Genomic DNA, 22900 nt, shown 5'->3' on the forward strand with positions numbered 1-22900 from the left:
ATTTCTGGTGTTATATCTGGAGGAGTTTCTGGAGGATTTCTCTGAGCATTCCCTCAAAATACTTCTGTAGGAATCATTGTAGGAATTTTTGGAGCAATTCCCGGATTAATTTCCTTTTTTTCTGGAAAATCCCTGAAGGAATTGCTGGAATAATTCTGAACTGCTGATGAATTTCTAACTCAAGAAACTGCAGTAAAAGTTTCGTAAAGAAATAATGGAGAACTTCCTAGAGAAATTACCATCAGATTCCCTTAAATTAATATTCGGAGGATTTCATGATCAATTTGTCGGATTTCTAAAAGTTATATAATAATTGAAAAAACTGTGGGAGAATATGTGCTTTACTTCCCGAGAATCCATGAATATTGTATGTACTTTTTTGAAGATTTTAACAGTAATAGACAAATAAACATAAACCTTAAAAGCGCACTTGACGCTCTTCTATAAATGTTATGTACACATCTTAAACACAATTTGTAATGGCGCAAACGAAAAAAAAATGCAATTGTTGCGGATTCTGGTCAACCTGTTTTTTTTTAAACTAGAAGTTCTTATCGAACTTCTTCGAAAAATTGCTTTGAGAAATTGCTGCAGAAAAAAACAATCCAAATCCCAACTAGAAGAAGCCAGAGGAACGAAAACATTTTGTTATTGACCAATCCAAATTCCTGTGTGGTAGTGGTTTGTGTTCAGATTTCCCGTGTTAATCTATCTGTAAGAACTTTGTAAACATCTTTTGTTCTCACGTATATGGATAGGCTTGCATTAGGTTTCGTGAGACATTTTTTGGACAACTCAATTATTTTCCTCTTGCTTTCTCCAACAGACGACCGACGACAGACGACCAGACGTCCAAAACAGAAACGAAAAACATTCGTCTTCATCAGCCACTCTCGTTCGAGCTCACAACTACCAACACACGACGCAAAATATGCTGCCCACCGTGCAGCTACCGGGCGTTCCAAATATCGTTGACAACGATATTTGCTGTCCGCCCGGTCGCACCCCGGTTTCACCCCGGGCACTGCCCGGTTGCCGTAGTGTGAACGCTTCCATACATTGTGTATGAAAGAAATTTGAAACATAGCCCGGACGGGCCCCGGCGGCGGCCCGGCCCCGGTCCCGGCCCGTTGGTGTGAATAGCCCGATGACTCGAAGCTTTTAATCGTTTTTTTATTCCATTCATCACATTTTTCAACTCGACCGTGTTCGGTTATGTTGCTGAAGTGATACTTCACCCTACTTTATGGCCTTTTATGGCTAACTTTATACCACTTGGAACTGATGACATTTGCCCAACAACCGGTCTAACTCACACTGACAGCTCTGCCGGTTGTTGTCGAACATCTGACATCGGGGCTTCTTCTTGGCAGGCATTTCGCTTTCTTCTTCATTGTATTCATTTGTGTTTGATTTTACTACAAACGGCGTCTCTTGCGGGTGCAACACAAACAGAAGAAACGAAGAAAAAAAAAAGCATGAAAGAATATGCGGCTCCAGCCAGAGTTGCGGCAGCACGGTTGTAGTGGTGTTGTTTCGTCTGGACCCATTCATTCGCAATATGGCCGGCTCGGGAGTAGGATGCTGTTGTAGTTGTCGTCGTCCACCGTCGTCGTCGCCGTCGGTTGTCGCGTAGAGAGTCCTATTCTGGTTGTGAGGCATTAGAAACCGTCGCGAGTTCATCGGGTGAGGATATACCGGAGAACAGTGTCCTATCGCGCGGAGGATTTTTTTACGGCCGTTCGATATGGGATTGCGCAAGTGGGGTGAGGGCGAGTGAAAAAAGATGGGGTAAAGGTGTTGAATTTTGAAGCATCAGAAAACAACGGATGGATTGGGCTGACTTGCTGGAAAGGTTGGAATTTATCAAATTGTGAATTAAAGTTCGATTGGTGGCGTGTGATATAGATTGGCGGAGATTGGAGCAAGTGCCAGAGAGGAAAGAAGCGATAAAATATTGTGGTGCAGCCGGATGGCAGTGCAGTGTATTCGTGTTTTCTTGTGTCGCTGTTGAGCCAGCCGATCGAAGTGAAGAGAAAGAGCAGTGGGCGAGGCAGCGAAGAATAAAGAAGTTTGTTTGGAGCAAAATTTGAATGTTTTCTTAGCCATTGTGGCCAGCGGCAAACGGGATTGGTTTTTGCTAATGAAAAATCAAAGATGAATATGCTAGGAGCAGAACGAATCACGGCAGGCTGCTTGTGGCCCACAGAAAGGGTTGGGAGTGCAGGCAGCAGGCGATGGAATCTAATGATATGCGGATTTGTCATCTCGCTGATGTTTACAGCGTGTTACAGCAGTCAAGGTAAGCCACTCGTAGGCTTTGTAGCAGTACTCTAGTCACAACAAAAGAAGACTGGACATACATTATAGATCGTCGACATTGGGATTTGCGATTGCCAAAGGGAAAACGCGGAGAGAATGGGAAGCCTGATTGCAAACGAGTTTGTGAAGCGAAATGTGTGAATGAAGCGCACACGATTGCGGCACCGTGCATTAGCCGAAGTGGATTGAAAACAAAAGCCGAACATGGCACGAGTCAAGCAAAGCAAAGAGCCTTATCGAACGCCACAATCCATCATCCGTCGAGTTCGCACGGATCGAAGTTACCTTTAATATTATACTAATGTTTTAGTTCAGTTCTGTGAAGTCGAAGTATTTAAAACTAAACACATTTATAAATGTGAATCAAGTAAAAATCTGGTTATCACGTACCCGTGACTAACGAAAGCAAGGCTAAACAAAATCAGCCCTTGAAGCAAAGCATCCGGAAAACACTACCTTTTTAGTTAACAAATTCCGGATAATATAGGATTATCCTGGAACCTTCACATGTTTATTGTACAAAAATCATCGATGTCTTGATCCGTAAAACGCGGGCAGTTATAGAGAAAACAAATCCTGAGATTTGTACAGCTGTTTTTCTATCTATTCATAAACCTCAGCACGCCACTTCGATTCCAGCATCAATGCATGTTGTTCGAACAGCCAAAGTGAAGGCCTTTGCGGTGGAGTATAGACACCAATAGCACTCCCTCGACATAACGTACACTTTGGAGGTGGAACTCCGCATCGATTGATCGCAATCCACCCCATCATGCGAGCAAATGTTAATTAAATCGGTAAATTACCAGACTAATTGCGTTAGATGGCTGCGTTTGAATGGCGAATCAAGCAGTAATCTATCTAAATTCTATGCATAGGTAAAACTGTAACTTGCTTTGACATGCCATGCGGAATAATTTGCCCTGAAAAGAGGTTCCACCGCAAATCCACTTGCAACAATTGAAACCACATTTGAATCGAGCATCTCTGCATTAGTGAAAGGTTCGTGTCTCAAAGTTGGTTCGTACAATCGTACGACCGCAGAGAAGAAGCCACACAATCCGTAACTGTTGACCACCTCCCACAAATGGTCATCGGCCGGTTCGGACCACATTGCGTAAAAGGAAATTTCAGGAATCGACAACAACAAAAAAGAGCATACGTGCAGCACCTCTTATTGAGTGCCTGCCCGGCCAAACTGAACTAAATTCGTCGCGCCTTTTGCAGTGGAGCAACCAGCGAGAAACCAGTTTCTCGATCAACGAGCAATGATTGGGGGGCGATGATATGTGCGGTTGCAAGAAGAACCAACGTTGCTCCATAATAATACGTACCTGTACATAGACTGTCATGTACGGTGCGAAAAAACTGCACAGAAAGTCAATCAGTTCATGCGGGTTTTGAGAACTTTATGGATGGCTCGTATGGTGCGGTTGCAACTTGTTCGGAAGAAATTATGGATTCTGGGCACATCTTCGCGGTGGAAGTTTGAATTATGGCGGTTGCATTGAGCGTTATTACCTGAATTGTTCTTGCTGGAAACCTTGTGGTTGTTCCAGACTGAATCCAGGGTTTTTTTGTGTTTTACTTGTAGGAATTACAGATAAAAAATGTGAGTTTGAGAGTAATTAAATTCATTGGTTGTTTTCCTCTTCACGAAGGACATCCACCAGTAGTGACCATTGTCACAGTGACTTTTGCACTGTCGTGACATCTCTGTGACATGTGTGTTGCTTGTTGCTTGGCAGAATACCTGAAACACAATCAGACGTAACACTCTTCAAAAGGGCTTCCCTGATAAAAATATCATAAAAAAACGATAAATTTTATTGTTACAACACCATTTTTTCGAAAAATATTCACCATTAAACGTATTGTAATTTACACGGCACACTCACCATCACCCCTATTGTTCTATACCATTCGGCGAATGGTAAATGGCACTTTTACAATAAAAAATGGTGGTCGTTATATATCTTAACCATAAAATTTTGAGAAAATTTTTATACACTTTTTCGCGAAAAACAATAGAATGTATTGTGTTTTTATGAGACATTTTCAGGGCAATTTTCAAAAGAAAACAATATATCTAAATGTTTTTTCATTGTCCTTTCCTTACAATACAAATACAATTAATTAAATGGCGTCAAATGAATCGTTTTTACAATAAAAATACAATAATATTTGTTGTTATTTGTAAGCAGTTTTCGCTTTTGAAAATCCATAGAATTTATATTTCCCGCTAACATTTATATCCAGCATTTACGAGCACTAACGGCCGCCAAAATGATATGCACATTTTATGATAAGAATCAAACACTCTGATGTCTGTCTGGTATGTATTGTCTGGCAGCTGTTGATAAGATCTATCATCAATCTTTTCAAATAACTGCCAAATATCACTAGTCAGACCTCAGGTCGTATGATCCATACCATAAATCGTTCACAATTCAAGTGGCCATTAGTATCTGTAAATGCTGGAGAAAAATGTTACCGAGAAATATGAATTCTTTGGTTTTTCAAAGGCGAAATCTGTTTACATAACAACAAATATTATAACATGCAATATATTACCATCGGTTCAATTGACCCCATTAAACTAATTGTATTTGTATTGTTATCAATGGTAGTTTAATATTTACCAGATTCCTTTAATTAATTGGAAAACATTAGAAAAAACATTGTTCATCTTTTTCTTGTCGTAACGTCCTCACTTGGCTAAAATCTGCTTTTCAGCTAGTTTTCTATAAGTACTTCCTCAGTTATTCATTGAAAGCTTCCTCTGGCAACACGGCTTGACGTCTGTTAGTCGTTGAAGTTTTAGCGAATAACATTCGATAATCGAAACATCTACTTTTCTCAAATTTAAAACGAAAACTATAAAAAAATATGTCAAGTGATTTTGTATTTCATTATACAAACATTAACCAAGCAACAATAATATTTATTGTTATTTATTTGCTACGAATTGTTTTAAGTGTAATTGAGAAATAAACTCTTTTTTAATAAAAAGTCCATGAGAACTTTGCATGCACTTTTGCAACTATATAAAAACAACTTAAATTAATTTAATAAAAAATTAACTTTAAATTATTATAGAACTATTGAAAAACAATCGAATCAATTAGTCACTAATAAAGCTAATGTTCACTTATTGTACGAACTATATGGGCTTGATTTCTATTGTAAAAAGTAACAATATATCTACTATGTGTTTTATTGTGAACAATAAAACCAGTCACATGTTAATAATATTTACCATGTAATGAATGGTAATTTTTATAGATAGTAGAGTAAACATAGATCCGCGGACACCGCTACAATGTTTCAAGCGTGTAAGTAGTAATTTTCAAAAGTGCGACGATTGAATATGACGTCATGCGTTCCATTGATGTTGTCCAAATCGTGACGTCATGCTCGTTTGGATACAGATTTTGACAGTTCGTTTGGATACAACGGATTCGTCTTAGCGGATCTATGTTTACTCTACTATCTATAGTAATTTTTTATCCGGGGTGTCACATGTAGGCAGTGCTGAAAATGTCATTTCGACATATCTAAATTCAACCACATCCACCTCATTTCAGAAGCTCAACCTGAGAAATTCTTTGGCACATCCCTGGAAACGGTGATGGAAGGATTTCTGAAATTTCTGAAGAAACTCCTGAATAATTTTTTGAAAAGATCCTGAAGGCCCCCCCGGGAGGAGAGGAATGAACATTGTAGTTGTAAGTGACGTTAATAAAAAGGGCCCGGGAGAATTCCCGGAGCAATTCTGGGAGGAATTCCTAGAAATCCCTGGAGGAATTCCTAGATGAATCTCTGGAGGAATTCCTGAGAGTATTAATGCAGGAATGCCTGGAGGACACCCTGAAGGAAACTCTGGAGGAATTTCTGGAGGAATCCCTGGAGTAATTTCTGAAAGTATGCCTGGAGAAACTCCCAGAGGAATTCCGGGAGAAATCCCTGGAGAAAATTTTGAAGAAATCTTTTGAAAAATTCCTGGAGCAATTACTAGAGGAATTTCTAGAGGAATACATGAAAACCTTAGTGAATATTCTGGAGGAATACTTGAAGCAACTTTGGAAGCAACTCCTGGAGGAAATCCTGGAGAAATGTCTGAAGGTACTTCTGAAAAAAAAAATCTGGCAGAATCCCTGGAGACATGCTTGGAGGAAACTCTGGATAAATCCCTAGAGGATTTTTTAAAGGAATCCCTGGAGGAATTTCCGAAGAATTACCTGGAAGAATTCCTGGTTGAATTCCTAGAGGTATCCCTGCATAAATTCCTGGAGGGATCTCTAGAGGAGTTTTGGGAGGAATCCCTGGAGGAATTCCAGAAAAAAAAACCCTTGAGAAAATCCTTGAGGAATCCTTAAAGGAATTTCTGAGGAATTCCTGGAGGTATCCTTGTAGGAATTCCTGCAGGAATCCATGAGGCAATTCTTGGTGAAATCTCGGGGAGTCCTTGAAGGAATACTCAGGTGAATTTCTGGAGAAATCCGAGGTAAAATCCCTGGAGAAATTCCTGGAAAAAATCCTGTAGAAATTACTGGAAAAATCTTTGAAAGAGAAATTTCTCAAGGATTTGTTGAAGAAATTTCTGAAAGAATTTCTGGAGGAATACCTCAATCAGTTACAGGAGGAATTCCTGACGGAATTCCTGAAGATATACCTGGGGTAATCCTCCATGAGTTCTTGGAGAAATTTCTGGACAAGTCCCTGGAGGAATTCCTGAATGAAATCCTGTAGGAATCCCTAAAGAAATCTCTGGAGGAGTCGCTAGATAAATCCTATGAGGAATTCCTGGAGGAATCTGTGGAGGAATTCCTGGAGGAACTCCTGGAGCCACTCCTGGAGGAATACTTGGAGGAATCCCTTGAGGAATACCTGGATAAATATCGGGAGAAATTCCTAGAGATATTGGTGTAGAATTTTCTGGAGAAATTCCTCGAAGAATTCCTGGAACAATGCCTGGAAGAGTTTCTGGAGGAATTCCTGGGGTAATACCTGAATGAAATTTTGAAGAAGTTCCTGGAAGAAATCTTGGAAGAATGCCTAGAGGAATCTCTGGAAAAATCCTTGGAGAAATTCCTTGAGGAATTCCTGGAGGAGTGGCTGGAGGAGTACCTGGAGGAATGCCTGGTGGTATTTGTGGAGGAATCCCTAAATGATTCTCTAAACGAATGCCTGGAGGAATGCCTGGAAGAACTCCTCCAGGAATTCATGGACACATACCTGTAGGAATCCTGGAGGAATGCCTTATAGTATTCCTGGGGGAATTCCAGGAGACATATCTGTAGGAATTCGTTGAGAAATCTCTCGAGAAATTCTTGAAGGAATCTGTGGAGGAATCCCTAGAGAAATCCCTGGAGAAATTCTTGGATGAAACATTGAAACAATTCCAGAAGGAATCCCTGGAGGAATGTCTGAAGGTATTCTTGGAGAGATTCCTGAAGGATTCTCAAGAGGAATGCCTGGAGGAACCCCTGGAGGATTTCCTGGAGACATGTCTGTAGGAAAGGAATTCCAGGAGGAATGTCTAGAGGAATTCCTGAAGGAATGTTTAGAGGAATTCCTGGAGGAATTTCTGGAGGCATCTCAAAAACAATTCCTGCTGAAATCTCTGGAAGAACTCCTGGAGGAGTCTGTGCATAAATTCCCGGAGGGATCTCTGGAGCAATTCTTGGAGGAATTCATGGAATAATTCCAGGAGGAATCCCTGGAGGAATTCCTGAAGGAATCTCTAGAGGAATCACTAGAGAAATCCTTGGAGGAATTCCTTGAAAAATCACTGGAGCATTTCCAGGAGGAATTGCTGTAGGAATTTTCGGATGAGTTTCTGGAGAGATTCCTGCAGGAATTCCTGGAGTAATGCCTGTAGAAAATCCTGAAATTCAGAACGAATCCTATGAAGAGTTTGAGGACGAACTCCTGGGGGAATCCCTGGAGGAATCTCTGGAATCACTAGAGAAATCCTTGGAGATATTCTTTAAATTATCACTAGAGCAATTCCAGGAGGAATCCCTGGAGGAATTCCTGGAGATTCCTGAAGAAATTTTAAGAGAAATTCCTGGAGGAATGCCTGTAGATATTCCTGGAGGAATATCTAGAAGAACTGTGAGGCTTCGTGGCCTTGCGGCCAATGGTACCAAGCATTAAGTCGCATCGTGCTGGGGAGTGCGGTTCGATTCTTGCCGCAGCTGCCAGGAAAAGTTTTCGGCTGTGCCACTGGGCGTTGCATGCTAATCCGTTGTGAAGTGTTATGCTTCCTTCAAAGAGCAAGTAGCTTACTTGATGCATTGAACGTATCCTCTTGAGGAATTCTCTTGAGGAATAGCCCCAGCAGAAATCCCCAGAAAAAATTTTAAAGAATTCTCAGAAGGAATTCTAGAGGGAATCCCAAGAGGAGTTTCTGATGAAATCATTGGATGAAGTAATGAAGAAATCGCAGAAAGAATTCTTAGAGAAATTCAGAAGGAATCCCATGAAGAGTTCAAGGCGAAACTCCTGCAGGAATTTCTGGAGAAATTCCTGGAGAATCGCCATGGAGAATCTCGGAAGCAAGAAGAATTCCTGGAGGAATTTTTAAAATGATCCCTGGAGTTGTTCCTGAAAGAATCACAGAAAGAATTCTTGGAGGAATACCTGAAGGAATTCCTGAAGAAACCCCACGAGGATTCCCATTCCGGAAGCAATCCCATGAGGAATTCCTTAAGATATCCCAGGAGGACACCACTAGCACTCGGACATCGATCAGCCACCCAAACATGGGGAACAGACGCCGTTGTGATTCCGGATGCTCAGGATTGCCGAAACCTTCTCCTTTTTTCTGTCAGGCGATGACCGAAGTTTCCACTAAGGTTGATTACTCGATCTTCACGCATTTCATGAAACCTGCTTGAAAAATAGAGCCTATCATAACTGAGAATGAAATGTATGTCAAAGGATCAAGTCTCAGCCAACATATTAAGTTATCTCCCAAGAACAACGAGTTTTAATATTATAGTCCAAACCAAAACGTAATGATTCATTCCAATGACTCAAAAAAAAAATCAGAATTTCTGTACTGAAGCAAAAAAAAAAAATAGCATGAAACGAGCTCACCCACGCAACCGCACTCGTTGAAAGTAATCATTATTCCAAATGTCTTATGAAATCAGTTCTTCAATAAAGTAGCAATGTGTATAGTGCGGTACATAGCTTACTACATACAAATACTGACCTCTTCACAGGGACATAAGCTTGATATGATAATCGATCTACAAAGCTATACTAGGTATACAGCACTGTCACGTTCTAGACATTACAGTTAAGAGTTAAAAGTACCAATTGTTTGATAAAATAGTTGAGATGAGAAGTTTCTGAAAATCGTGTTAAGCTAAATAATTCATTCACATTATCTTAGCTGTCTACTTTCTTAACCGTTGACAAGTCAAGAGCTGCGTCACAAAATTGGAGTTTCTGTTCTGTTCAGTACGCTTCAGTAAGCGCAACCAACGCCATTAACGAATCATTATACCCATGGCTGCATACATCATCATTGAGAAAGCATTATTTACGATGCGGTTATCACAGTTTTGCAAACCAACTAACGCTGCAGCTCTGATGGAGAGCAAACCTCATGACGTAATCTCCTCCTAGCTATGATGATTTCCAGCACAATCAGAGGAAGGAAGCACCCACCATTAAATCGGCTTGTTATGCACACACGGAACGGGATAGTATCAGTCGCCCGCCCATCCAATCGAGATTGAACTCTCTGATATGGTAGCCCACTACTGCAATGCTGCTGCTGCGGCTAGTTCATGGTGATACGGTTATGATGATGTTATTGTTCCCGGTTAGAATCTGCTGATGTGGCCCTAATTAGTAATCCGATCAGAGAATACGGATCACACGAGAACACAAGAACGGTCGACCACAACAAGAGCAGCAGCAGTAGCAGCTTCAGATTGGTAACGGTGATCCCCGAAGGCAGCTCCAAGATTAACCTCTGTTTCACCCATAAATGGTTAAGTTGGGGAATCTGACCATCATCCTGCAGGAATAGCTAAACCGGTAGCAACAAACCACAGCCAATCAATCGATGAGGTTTCGATGGCTCATGTTGGGTTTATGCCCAGGATGGGATAAACTTACTCAACTCGAGTATAACAGCAGGTAACAACATCTAATGAACGACGATCTGTTGTGGGTGGCCGAGGCGAGGCACGTGTTGCAAAGGAGCGAGAAGCCACACAGCACCTGTAAGATGGTCCCTTTATGTGTGCTCTACGTGTGAACTTTACACGTAAATATTAGTTTTCGTTGGGTCGTCGTTTCCACTGTCCAGGTCAAGAAATCGGCGACCATGGATCGGATCGAATTAAGACGATACTAATCCGCTGCCAGACAGTCGGCGGAATTGAGCTGTTTGTATGAAGAAACTTGAGAGTGAAGGTGTACGTAAATGGGTGGTCGGGATAATTTGTAGCTCAATTGTTAGCAACAGCGGAATGTCGTTGGTTGATGTTGGCGGTAATCCAATTAACGTGGGAATAATCACCAAGAGGAGTGATGTGGGTGCCTTTTCTGTTGATTGTGGGTGAAAATGTGGAAAATTGGAAAAACTTCCAAATGGGGATTATTGTGTTTGTCTCACAACATGGACTTGACCCCCCCACAAAAGCTAAGGTCATGAAAAAAACCCTATGTTCGTGCAACGCATCTATATGTGCAATCACCCTACCCCCATTGTATCACCATATAGTACACAAATGATCAATACATAAACAGTTGTAAATAAGCTTCAGCCATGGCTGGACGTCCGAATTTTACTTAAACATCACACAACGTAGGAATTCCTGGCGGATGTGTCAACACCCTAATTAATAGTGGTGATGGCGCCTTTCTCGTACCTTCGAAATCCTGTTTCAACAAAACTCAAGTAACATGTTGATGAATACCTATCGTATTTACATACGATAACTTCGTTAACCATGCTCTAGATTACACAAATCGCCGCAGTTTGATGTGTCGCATGATGAGGCTTGGTTCCGTTTTATATACGGCCAGTTCTACCGATGCTGTTCCGGATCACTGAAATGGCTATAACTCCAGAACGCCTTGACCGATCCGGACCATTTTTAATAGCAAACAATGTGTTAAAATTGCGGTTCAATTCAAGCTATAATCCGAAAAATCGACCAATGGGAAGTGCCTTACAAGTGAGTCAACTTATTTTGCGCACAGACATACATACATACACACATACATCATCTCAATTCGTCGAATTGATTTGATTGATGTGACTTGGCCTTCCGAGCCTACCGAAAATTCGTTTTTTGAGTAAACATATAGCCTTTCAGCACACTTTGGTGTACGGGAAAGGCAAAAAATGTGAAACAAGAAAAAAAGTTGTGCAAGGAGTATCTCTGTATGGGAGATATAAATTTCGTCTCAGATTTCCGACAACAATATTCAGGATTGGATTTGGATTTGCATTTTAGTAGGATTCTGATTGGGTTTGGATTGGATTTGGATTGCATTTGGATTGGATTTGGATTAGATTTGGATTGGATTGGATTTAATTTGGATTGGATTTGGATTGGATTTGGATTGGATTTGGATTGGATTTGGATTGGATTTGGATTGGATTTGGATTGGATTGGATTTGGATTGGATTGGGATTGGGTTTGGATTGGATTTGGATTGGATTTGGATTGGATTTGGATTGGATTTGGATTGGGATTGGGTTTGGATTGGATTTGGATTGGATTTGGATTGGATTTGGATTGGATTTGGATTGGATTTGGATTGGATTTGGATTGGATTTGGATTGGATTTGGATTGTATTTGGATTGTATTTGGATTGGATTTGGATTGGATTTGGATTGGATTTAGATTGGATTTGGATTGTAGTTGGATTGGATTTGGATTGGATTTGGATTGGATTTGGATTGGATTTGGATTGGATTTGGATTGGATTTGGATTGGATTTGGATTGGATTTGGATTGGATTTGGATTGGATTTGGATTGGATTTGGATTGGATTTGGATTGGATTTGGATTGGATTTGGATTTGGATTTGGATTGGATTTGGATTGGATTTAGATTGGATTTGGATTGGATTTGGATTGGATTTGGATTGGATTTGGATTGGATTTGGATTGGATTTGGATTGGATTTGGATTGGATTGGATTGAATTTGGATTGGATTTGGATTGGATTTGGATTGGATTTGGATTGGATTGGATTTGGATTGGATTTGGATTGGATTTGGATTGGATTTGGATTGGATTTGGATTGGATTTGGATTGGATTTGGATTGGATTTGGATTGGATTTGGATTGGATTTGGATTGGATTTGGATTGGATTTGGATTGGATTTGGATTGGATTTGGATTGGATTTGGATTGGATTTGGATTGGATTTGGATTGGATTTGGATTGGATTTGGATTGGATTTGGATTGGATTTGGATTGGATTTGGATTGGATTTGGATTGGATTTGGATTGGATTTGGATTGGATTTGGATTGGATTTGGATTGGATTTGGATTGGATTTGGATTGGATTTGGATTGGATTTGGATTGGATTTGGATTGGATTTGGATTGGATTTGGATTGGATTTGGATTGGATTTGGATTGGATTTGGATTGGATTTGGATTGGATTTGGATTGGATTTGGATTGGATTTGGATTGGATTTGGATTGGATTTGGATTGGATTTGGATTGGATTTGGATTTGATTTGGATTGGATTTGGATTGGATTTGGATTGGATTTGGATTGGATTTGGATTGGATTTGGATTGGATTTGGATTGGATTTGGATTGGATTTGGATTGGATTTGGATTGGATTTGGATTGGATTTGGATTGGATTTGGATTGGATTTGGATTGGATTTGGATTGGATTTGTATTGGATTTGGATTGGATTTGGATTGGATTTGGATTGGATTTGGATTGGATTTGGATTGGATTTGGATTGGATTTGGATTTGGACTGGATTTGGATTGGATGTGGATTGGATTTAGAGTGGATTTGGATTGGATTTGGATTGGATTTGGATTGGATTTCGATTGGATTTGGATTGGATTTGGATTGGATTTGGATTGGATGTGGATTGGATTTGGATTGGATTTGGATTGGATTTGGATTGGATTTGGATTGGATTTGGATTGGATTTGAATTGGAATTGGATTGGAATTTGATTGGATTTGGATTGGATTTAGATTGGATTTGGATTGGATTGGATTTGTATATACAAAATATAGAAAACTGACGATTTGGACCGATGCACGTGTTCACTCATTCGACTTTTGAGCGGAGCCGTGTTATCTAGGTGGTCATGGTAACAAGTTCATTTTATGTGGTCACCTGCTCAAAAGTCAAAATTAGTAAACTCGTGGAAAGGTTTGAGTAAAGCGTGCTGTACATGACCGCCTTGGTATCACTCTTTTCCAGTATCAAAGATGTACCAAGTCAAAAGAGGTCCCATCTAGTAAATCATTGTTGTTGTTTCTCCGTTGAAGAAGCAACGACAAGTTCTACACTATCGGCATCACCCATCGCCATCGGAACGACTTTTATGGGGCATCGATTTCGTTCCGGATTCGACGAGATAGAGAACTTGAGAAAGTTCATTCACTGCAGGCGGCAGGAAGCTCTTCAACTTGGATCGTAAATTAGATTTCGCCTGATTGCGCGACATCGATAGAAGCCTGCCGTGTGGTGGCGCTTATCTGCTGACATCGAATGTCACTCAGTTCGCCGACGATACATGCCGCCGAGTCGAAGACGACGATGCGATGAGTTGTTTTTAAGTTGTTCGTTCGTCAGCCACACTGCATCGCATCGATCTGGAAGGAAAGATACACCATGAAGATGTCTTCCTTCACATATTTTTCGGGGGCGGGGCGCTGATGGACGGTTAGTTGGCTACCAAAAAGCAGTGAGTTGTGAACGGTGATATCTATGCAAATTTATGCCGTTATTTTGGAGCTTTTCGTGGAGAGCTTATTTAAATATGATAATTCTTTGGTTTAGATTTTAAGCTGGCCTGCATCGTAGCCGAAGACGACGACTGGTTTCGTCGTTAATGAGATATCAACTCATTAAAATTCTAAACATTGGACGACAGACAACTTCTGTAGCAGTGACATGGTTTGATGACACCTTAAGAGACAGAATCTTTCATCACCGGAATGACCGGTAGGTACTTGTGGTTGAGTTGAGATGTTCTCCCAGATCGATTGACAGACGACTTGAAAAATTGAAACCGTATCAAGTGGCCCTCAAGTTGAGCGTCGCTGATGGGCAACCGTTCAATAAAGTGTGTTTTTCGCTACCGGAGTCTCGCATCGAGGATATTATGAGCAGACCCTCGAACGAATCGAACGATGCTTGAATTGGCCGCATTACGGGTGGCAAATATGTAGAAGAATGGGGTAAAACGCGTTCTCAATTAAAAATCGATTTAACCGTTCATGAACCGTTGTCTTCTCAGGTAGGGGGATTAGGGGCATAATGGACACCCCTGTTTTTACCGAAACTGTTGAGTTTTAGGTAAAACTTTTAATGCATAAGTGTAAAGGAACAAGTCATGGTTCTATTTTTAAATAGTACCATATTGCTCCAAAATAACCAAAATATCATTGAAATTGAAATATGATTTTCATATGGTGAAATTCTTATAATTTCGAAGCAGCATCAAATAAGGTATTACGAGTGTTGGAGTGTGTCCACCAGGGCGCAAAATTTTCGAGCAGACGAGTTGAAGTTCACCGTGCGACAATTTTCGTTCACTTGCCTGCATATTAATATTCAGCTGCACGATACTCGTTTGTTAACTGAATGGAAGTCAATGAATATTTGTAAACATCTGATAAAGTGTTAAATTGCTTATAAAATATTAACGTTTCGATAACATTTAACGGTGCTTTACACAGATCTTTTCCCATTTGATTGTTGTGGAGTGTTTTTGGAAGGAATCGTAGCAATAAAAGTAGGTAATTATGAAGATGTTTCTCGATCGGCTTCATATTCAATGACTACGAATTGGCTTCTTTAACGATGTTGAGATAATTCGATATTCTGAATCTGCACGTCAAACTGAGCCAACATCCAAATTTTCATGCATTTTGATGCCCAGGAACCTATTTAAAAATTAATTTGAAGTTTGTATGGGAGCGATTTGTCGTATCACCCCTCGTCGCATTTTGTACTGGGCTGTCAAAAGGTGATTTCAAAAAATCTCTTTGAAATTGATTTTAGGTAGCTAAATAAAGTTCCAAAAATCTGAAAAAAAATCATAGTGGCTCAGAAAAAAGTGCTCTTTCGTATAAAATAAAAAAATCAATACATTTTCAAAATTTAAAAACCCAATTGACTGACAGTGTGAAGAGGGAGAACGAAAATGAATTTGTTTTGAATATTCAGTGCAGAATCATTCAAACTCGTGCTGTTTTCAGTCATTGACTATGAAAATTTTGCACCCTGGTGTCCACCATAAAAACAAGTGATCTTTTACCTTATCTACATGTATTCGAAGATTTAGCAATGGATGAAGTATATTAGGGGGATTCACTTCACATCGTAAACTGATTAAACTGATTAAACGTCGCGATCACCAAGGCAATCTTTGATTATTTCATTCGCAAAATCATGAAACATTTCAAATAAGCCGAAAATCATGGCTTACGCAGAAATTTAATCTGTTTAGTGAGTACCCCTATTATTTTTGATCAGAATTTACTTAAATTAGCAATTTTAATGTTGTAGTCGTTTCGGGGCGAAATGATGACTGGCAATTAAGAAGGGATGTACGCGCATTGCATACTGTTAGGCGTTTTAGAAAGTTTGAAAAAAATCAATCCGATTATTTTAGCCTAAAGTTTATTTAATTAACTTTGATGTTATGTAAACTCGTCTAAGATGGAGTATTATATCTGTGGTATTGATCTCCGTAGGCAAATTACTTAACTGGTCGATGTAACCAAAGAATTAGCACAAAATATGCAGGGGTGTCCATTATGCCCCGATGGGTGTCCATTTCGCCCCGTACCTTTTCTGCCAGCCCTGAAAAACACACGGTTTACAATTCATTATTTCTTCACAATAAAGACATTTTACCTCCTCTAAATGATTGAAAGACGTAGGAAACAAGTTAAAGTTGTAAGTCAACTGTTAATATGTTATGTTTTACTTTGCTTAGGGTGTCCATTATGCCCCTAATACCCCTATAAATACATTAGGGAGAGTTTACGTTAAGAAGAAACAAACCATCATCCGTATTTAAAATCTCAAAAGCAGTTTTTTAATTCAAATGTCAACCAATACGGCAATAAAGTTTTATTCACCATCTAGATAACAATGAAATAATTTTCAATAGTGACTTTGTGAGTATGAGCCAGCTATGGGTTATGTGCTAAGCTGGTAGTACAGTCAGGGCAGTGCAGCGCAATGTTGTCCTTTTGACTGCAGCTAAATTAAGGAAGTACGTTCCGAGTATAGATAGTAGAGTAAACTTAGAGTTACTCTACTATCTATAGTTCCGAGCGTCTGTTTACCAAGGATGTGCGGCTTAAACATCATCTGTTTTGGCATTCAGTCTGCGCCTTGTGACATTTGCTGCTGCCGCGTTTGCTGAGATGGCCATCAGCAGTACCTACTTCACACATAAGAATATATCCGAAAACAATCGTGGCGGCACCCGAAGGGTGACACTTTCTCCCAGATGATCACGGGCGTAATTTTTCAGATGTCATAGATGTTAGGTCATACAGAGGTCCGAACATTGACTCGAATTATTGTATCTTATAGCCGCAAAAAATCAGGCGTGATTATCCAGCACCACGAGATCAAGAAATAACAGAACGACGCTTGTCACCCAAAGGAGTTGCTGCACAGTACCATCAGAAGCTAGACGACAGCATAGAAGAGGTCAGCGGATCTGGCGATTCCAATAGTGTTAGTTTATCCATGAAGCAGTGACAACAACTGCTCAAGAAGTGATAGGTACCGCTCTTCGACCACGAACGAACCGACGTGACAGCTAGAACAAATAAATTCAAATTTGTTGTCCGCGACGCCATGATGAAAAATTGCCGAACACTATCGCCACCTCTATAACGGCTCGCGATGGTTTTCTAGCACGACACCAAACCCCCGTGTGTTCATATAGGAAACGGTTCGTGTCTGCGCTGATTTGACAGAAGCGATCGCTCGCTTCGCTGGTTGAACGTTAAATTTGAATCACCACTGTCACGTCGGTTCGTCGTCCAATGTCGTCCAACGTAATGGTTGGTTCGAACATGAGTGCCAACGAGTGACGAACGAAAACAATGCCGCCAGAAGTCGAATACTAGTGGCCTGTACCCGACTCCACAGGAAGCGGTACAGGGTGCCAAGAGTAGAATAGAAACGAATTAAATGCAGTAAAAAAACGGCTGCACGAAGAGAGTGTGATTGCTGAAGCGCAGGAAAGTATGGACAGGAACGATATGCGGAGGTTTTATGCAAACTGTCAATGGAGTGCGACACACGACTGACGTAGTGCTCGCCATGTGCAATGACCGGGGAGGAAATTTGCTGACAGATAAAACAATGGTGGCAGCTAGCTAGCGAAGCACTTTGAAGATTTGTTGAATGGTAGCAGTGAAGGAACACCCAGGAACAGGATTAACATAATGGATGACGATCAAGCAGTGAAACCAAAAACACTGGATGAGGTTAAGAGGTCCCTTGAAGAGCTGTAAAACAGCAAGGCAAGGGGGAAGGACTGGAGTGTGACAATGACAGAGGTATTATTATTACCCTTTTGAATTTAGCTTATAAGGTACTGTCGCGTATCCTGTTGAACAGACTGAGACCTCTTGCGGAGTTTTTCATCGGCGAATACCCGGTTGGTTTTCGTGAAGGGCGATCACTTACTTACTTTCAGTCCTAGGCACCCACGGTGGTGCAGAGGGCCGAATTGAAAGATTTCCATCCTGGGTGATTGCCAGCCATCCTGGATGAATCAAAATCAACCTTGGATGGATTTTTTTTTCCGGTTGGGTACATTTCCACTGCAACCAAAATGGTTGTATTGTGGCGGATTGAAGCAGGGTTATGCTCTTTCAAATACAAATGGTGCAATCTCATATTTGAAGCATAATACATCTATATTTTGATAACATTTCAGTCGAAAAAGTTTTCATTTGTTTTTCCATGCATGATTCCATGACAGTAGAAAAATATTCTGTGAACGTCTAAATCCAGTAATTTCTTACACTTCATATTGAATTCTAATTCCCTAAGAATCCTAATGTTGACCGATTCTCGCTACTTTTTGAACTCACTCCGGTAGTCGAAATTTTAAATTTGTATGATTTTCACATCTAACTATAAATGGGAATTTCAGAGTGCTTTCGTACAAATTCCCGAGGGCTCCAGTGGATGTCTAAGGAGGTTTTAGGAATGTTCATAGCAGTTTCAAGGTGTATCAAGGCTTTTCAGTGGATTTCAGAAGGGTTCCGAAGGGGTTTCCGTGAGATTCAGAAAGATGCAAGGAGCTTTCAAGGAAGTTTCACAAAGTTTTCGAAACAATCGTTTCAAGGTCGTATCAAAACGTTCCAAGACGTTTCAGGGGCTTTTATGGGGTTTAAGGAAGTTTAAGGAGGTTTAAGGTGTGTTATCTAAGGAAGCTAATGATTCAGGGGGTTTCAGAGATTCTAGAACGCTTCTAATCCTTCTGAAAATCCATGAGGAAGAATTTCAATGCGTTTCAAGGTGTTGCGGGTGGTTCCTGAAGGTGTCGGATTGCTTCAAAACCTCTTGAAAATCCCGGAAACGCCCTGAAATCCTATGAAACGTTTTGGCATACCTTTTAAATCTCCTGACATCGCTCTGAACTCTGTTAAACCTTCCATTCCATTCCACACCCTCAGAAATCTCCCTGGAGTGCTCCTTGAACCCCGTGTAGTCTCCTGAAACGCCTCTGAAACTCCCTAGAGCATTTACAGAGAAGAAAAGGGCATCTCAGAACAAACCGATCATACGAAAAGTGATAAAATAAAAGGCGTGAAAAATCAACTCGATTTATTTTGTTTCTGTCCATTTCGTTTCCATCGTGTATAAACGTCTAAACAACTCCATGGCTCGAAGTGTATGGATTACCTTCAGGTATAATCAAAATTATTGAATAGATGACGTCACATCGATGATTAATTCTCTCATTTTACGAAATTTTGTTTCATTGAGAGCATATTAATTGCTGTTTGCAATTGCAGGCTGTTATAAAGCATAGTTATTATTAGATGTTTTACCAATTTTTCTTAATAGTCATATAATGATATTATACATATTCCCAACACTATTGTATTACTTATTATTATTATTATTTTATTATTACACTATTGTATTACGTACCCTTTTAACAGTTTTAAGAGATAAGCAACTTTGTCTGTGTCCCCGAAATACATTTTAGTTAAACACAATCTTTTTGCGAACCAGTTTTTGAGCTAGTGTACCTGACTCCAAAATACCGTGATTTCGGGTGAAATTGATCACTTTTCACAAGATTGGGTGTCTAATTTTTGAATAGCTCTTGATACGAGCAAACGCTATGCTTTAAAACAAGTACGACCACGGTTTTCATCAGTCAACTAGGTTGAAACTCTTATTGCAAATCATTTTATTATAATAAATGTAATTTGAAATAAAAAAAATCTAAATTAACCACCCCAGAATGCGAATTACAGAATTTTGTGACTAACTGGTTGTAAAACATGTACACACATCATTCAATAACCCTTGAGTCAGATGAAGGTCATTTTCTACAAAATATTTTGAGTCTGAAGCGATATTTCTAACAAATAAAAATGGTCGTCACCCGAAACCAAGGTCCAAGCTCTAGTGTCAACACGGTTGAAATTTTCCGTGTAGAAAGTGTGATTTCAACCGCTAGGTGTCGCGACCAACAGTATGACATATTTATCAATTTTTGACTCCAGATTTGACCTTCTCTTCTCTGGCATTTATCAAACCCCTTGAGAAATCAATGAATCGCTCCAAAAAACCACCTGAAATACTCTGGAACGCCCCTGAAACATTCCTGAAATGCCTTATCGTGCTTCTGAAACCCGCTGGAACACCTCTAGGATGCTCTTAAAACCTCTTGAAAGCCGCTAGAATACTTTTGAAACCCCTTGAAGGCCCCTAAACCCCCATAAAACCTCCTGAAACGAAGTTTAAACTCGCTGAATCCCCTAGACTGCGCTTAAAATCCCTTAGAAGATCCTTGGAACGCTCCTGAAGTCTCTTGAAAGCCACTAAAACTGTTTTGAAACCCCATGGAAGTCGTTGAAGCGCCCACGAAACCCCCTAAAACTCCTTAGAACATCTCTGATACCCACTGGAAAACTTCTAAAACCTCCTAAAGCTCCCCTGGAACACAGAGAACAGACATCGAGGCTAGAACAAATTTCATTCAGAAAGTTGTGTAAGGATTTAAATCTTCACTCGACTAAGGTTGCAAACCAATACACGTTGAAAACACTAACGACGCCAAACATCATATTGCCACAGTCAGTGGTTAATTGAAACATTTCTGTGCCTGGAACTACTCGGAAGTCCAATCAAACTCGCAGGAAAGCCCCTAAAAAGAAAAAAGGTTCCTAAAAGGAAAGCCCCTGAAACGTCCTATAGCACCCTTGCAACCCCTTGAAGACCCTAGAACAACCACCAGAACCAAATAGGAAGAGGAGGAGGTTTTCATGAATGTTTTTGTCACTCTACACGGAAACGCCAAACTACCCAAAATTGAGTTCTTTTGACGCAATCCCATAGTTCTGCCCAATAAGCCAAATTTGAGTAAATCGATTAAACTCACACTAGGTAAATTGCCTTTACCTCCAGCAAAAAAATATACTTAAGAGTAGGTAAATTCAACCCAAGACCCCCCCTCATTCAACCCAAATTTGAGTATACCTACATTCACTCAAAATTGGCTTATTGGGCTCAAGGACCCCCATTGGGTAGACGCATCTCTGTTTGTTTTTGACAACATCGGTGGGGGAAAGAGGGAAAACAACCTAATTTTGGGTAACTAGTTTATTCGATATACTCAGCTTTGAGTAAAATCGACCCAAAAATTAGGTAGTTTGATTTCTTTGTGTACCATCAACCCAAGTGAAAACGCATGCAGAATACTGACCAGTGTGAGGGATTTTAGATGTCGATCACCTTCGTTTTGTTTCGAATCGATGGCAATCGCTACCATCAGATGAAGAACAATGTAGAAAATTCAAATGTGGTTTATAGGGAACCATTCCTGGCGTTGAACGCACGCTTACTTCAATGTCCCGATTTGCATCGGAAAAGTTGAAGGATTTTTTTTTTGAAAACTAGGCACTTACACAATCACACTTTAGCAATCCACATTTTCGGAATTAGTTCGATAGTAGTGTGCATTCTTCACGTTGTTGTCAGCAGCAACATGGCCCATGGCCACGTAGCCCACTATTTAAATAGGTTTTGCTTAAATTTCTGTCTTCATTTCAACCAGATGTCCATACATACTTTGAGAATATTTGGATCACTTTGAGAATCATGCTTTTTTGTTTCCGTCAGATCTACATTGGCATCCATCTAGCTCGTCAATCGCTTTTATTGTCAGTCTGCCACAAAATCGAGTAAAAGTTTGTTTCAGTTATCATCGATGTCATCTTCCAAAAATTGCACCATAGAAAAGCACACAAAACACAACAAATTAATTCACACATAGAAACCCCTGCAGGTGAGTCCGAATAAACGAATGATATTCATTATTTTTATTAACTTTATACATTAGCATTAAGGACAAGGTATTTGGAGTACATAGCTCAAAATTTCTAGAGCACCGTTTTTTAGAACCGTTGAACGGATTTGGATGAAAATGCATCACGATAATTGTTCAGTGGTTGTCAACAGCGTGATGCATTTTAAGCCAAATCCGTTAAATGGTTCTAAAAATCGGTGCTCTAGAAATTTTGAGCAATGTACTCCAAATACCTTGTCCTTAAGCGAGTTGCACAAACTCGTAGGTGGTACAGTCCTAGACCGCTGTTGCCTCTTTCCCGTCCGAACCATAGCGCAAAGATTTGGGACTAATCTCTGATTCATAGAGCAGATTAACGCAATCCTTCAATGGTCGAGAACTGTTCTGGCCATGTCCTTGCGACTGCTGAGGGATGGAGAATCTGGTTTGTTTTTCCATCTTGATCCTGCAGTGATCAGGGAATCTATCAGATTCCAAAAATCAGGTCTAAATCCTGGAATAGAAAACGGTATTAACATCTTTCATTGAATAAGCTATTTGTGATACACTTGCAACGGTTATATACCTTACTATAATTTCTCTATCATATGACAAACTAACCTGTATCCATCCGAAAAAAAAATGTTCATTATTATCAGTAAGCATTGAACACATAAACAGAAACACAGAAAAAAAACTACATTAAATCTTGATCCTGGAATGTTCTTACAGGAGCCTGGCCACAAACGTTAGAAAAACTGCTCAAAGTTAATTGTGGTAGATCTTACACCGTAACGCACCATTCTATGGTGATCT

The 22900-nt window shown here is 40.1% G+C and overlaps 1 protein-coding gene across 2 annotated transcripts in view; it reads left to right on the top strand.

Moving 5' to 3' along the window:
• Window positions 1-1328: 1328 nt before the first annotated feature.
• Window positions 1329-22900, top strand: part of LOC109413839 (neogenin) — a 636710-nt gene continuing 615138 nt past the window's right edge. Inside the window, exon 1 of one of the 2 annotated variants that reach the window (XM_062853347.1) lies at window positions 1329-2302. In XM_062853347.1, coding sequence (XP_062709331.1) covers window positions 2158-2302 — 145 coding nt within the window. In that variant the 5' untranslated portion in view covers window positions 1329-2157. The remainder of the gene's footprint in view (window positions 2303-22900) is intronic. The other variant, XM_062853346.1, reaches the window with a different exon arrangement.

The sequence above is a fragment of the Aedes albopictus genome, chromosome 2 (genome assembly GCF_035046485.1).
Source record: "Aedes albopictus strain Foshan chromosome 2, AalbF5, whole genome shotgun sequence".
NCBI classification, from domain to species: Eukaryota; Metazoa; Arthropoda; class Insecta; order Diptera; family Culicidae; genus Aedes; species Aedes albopictus.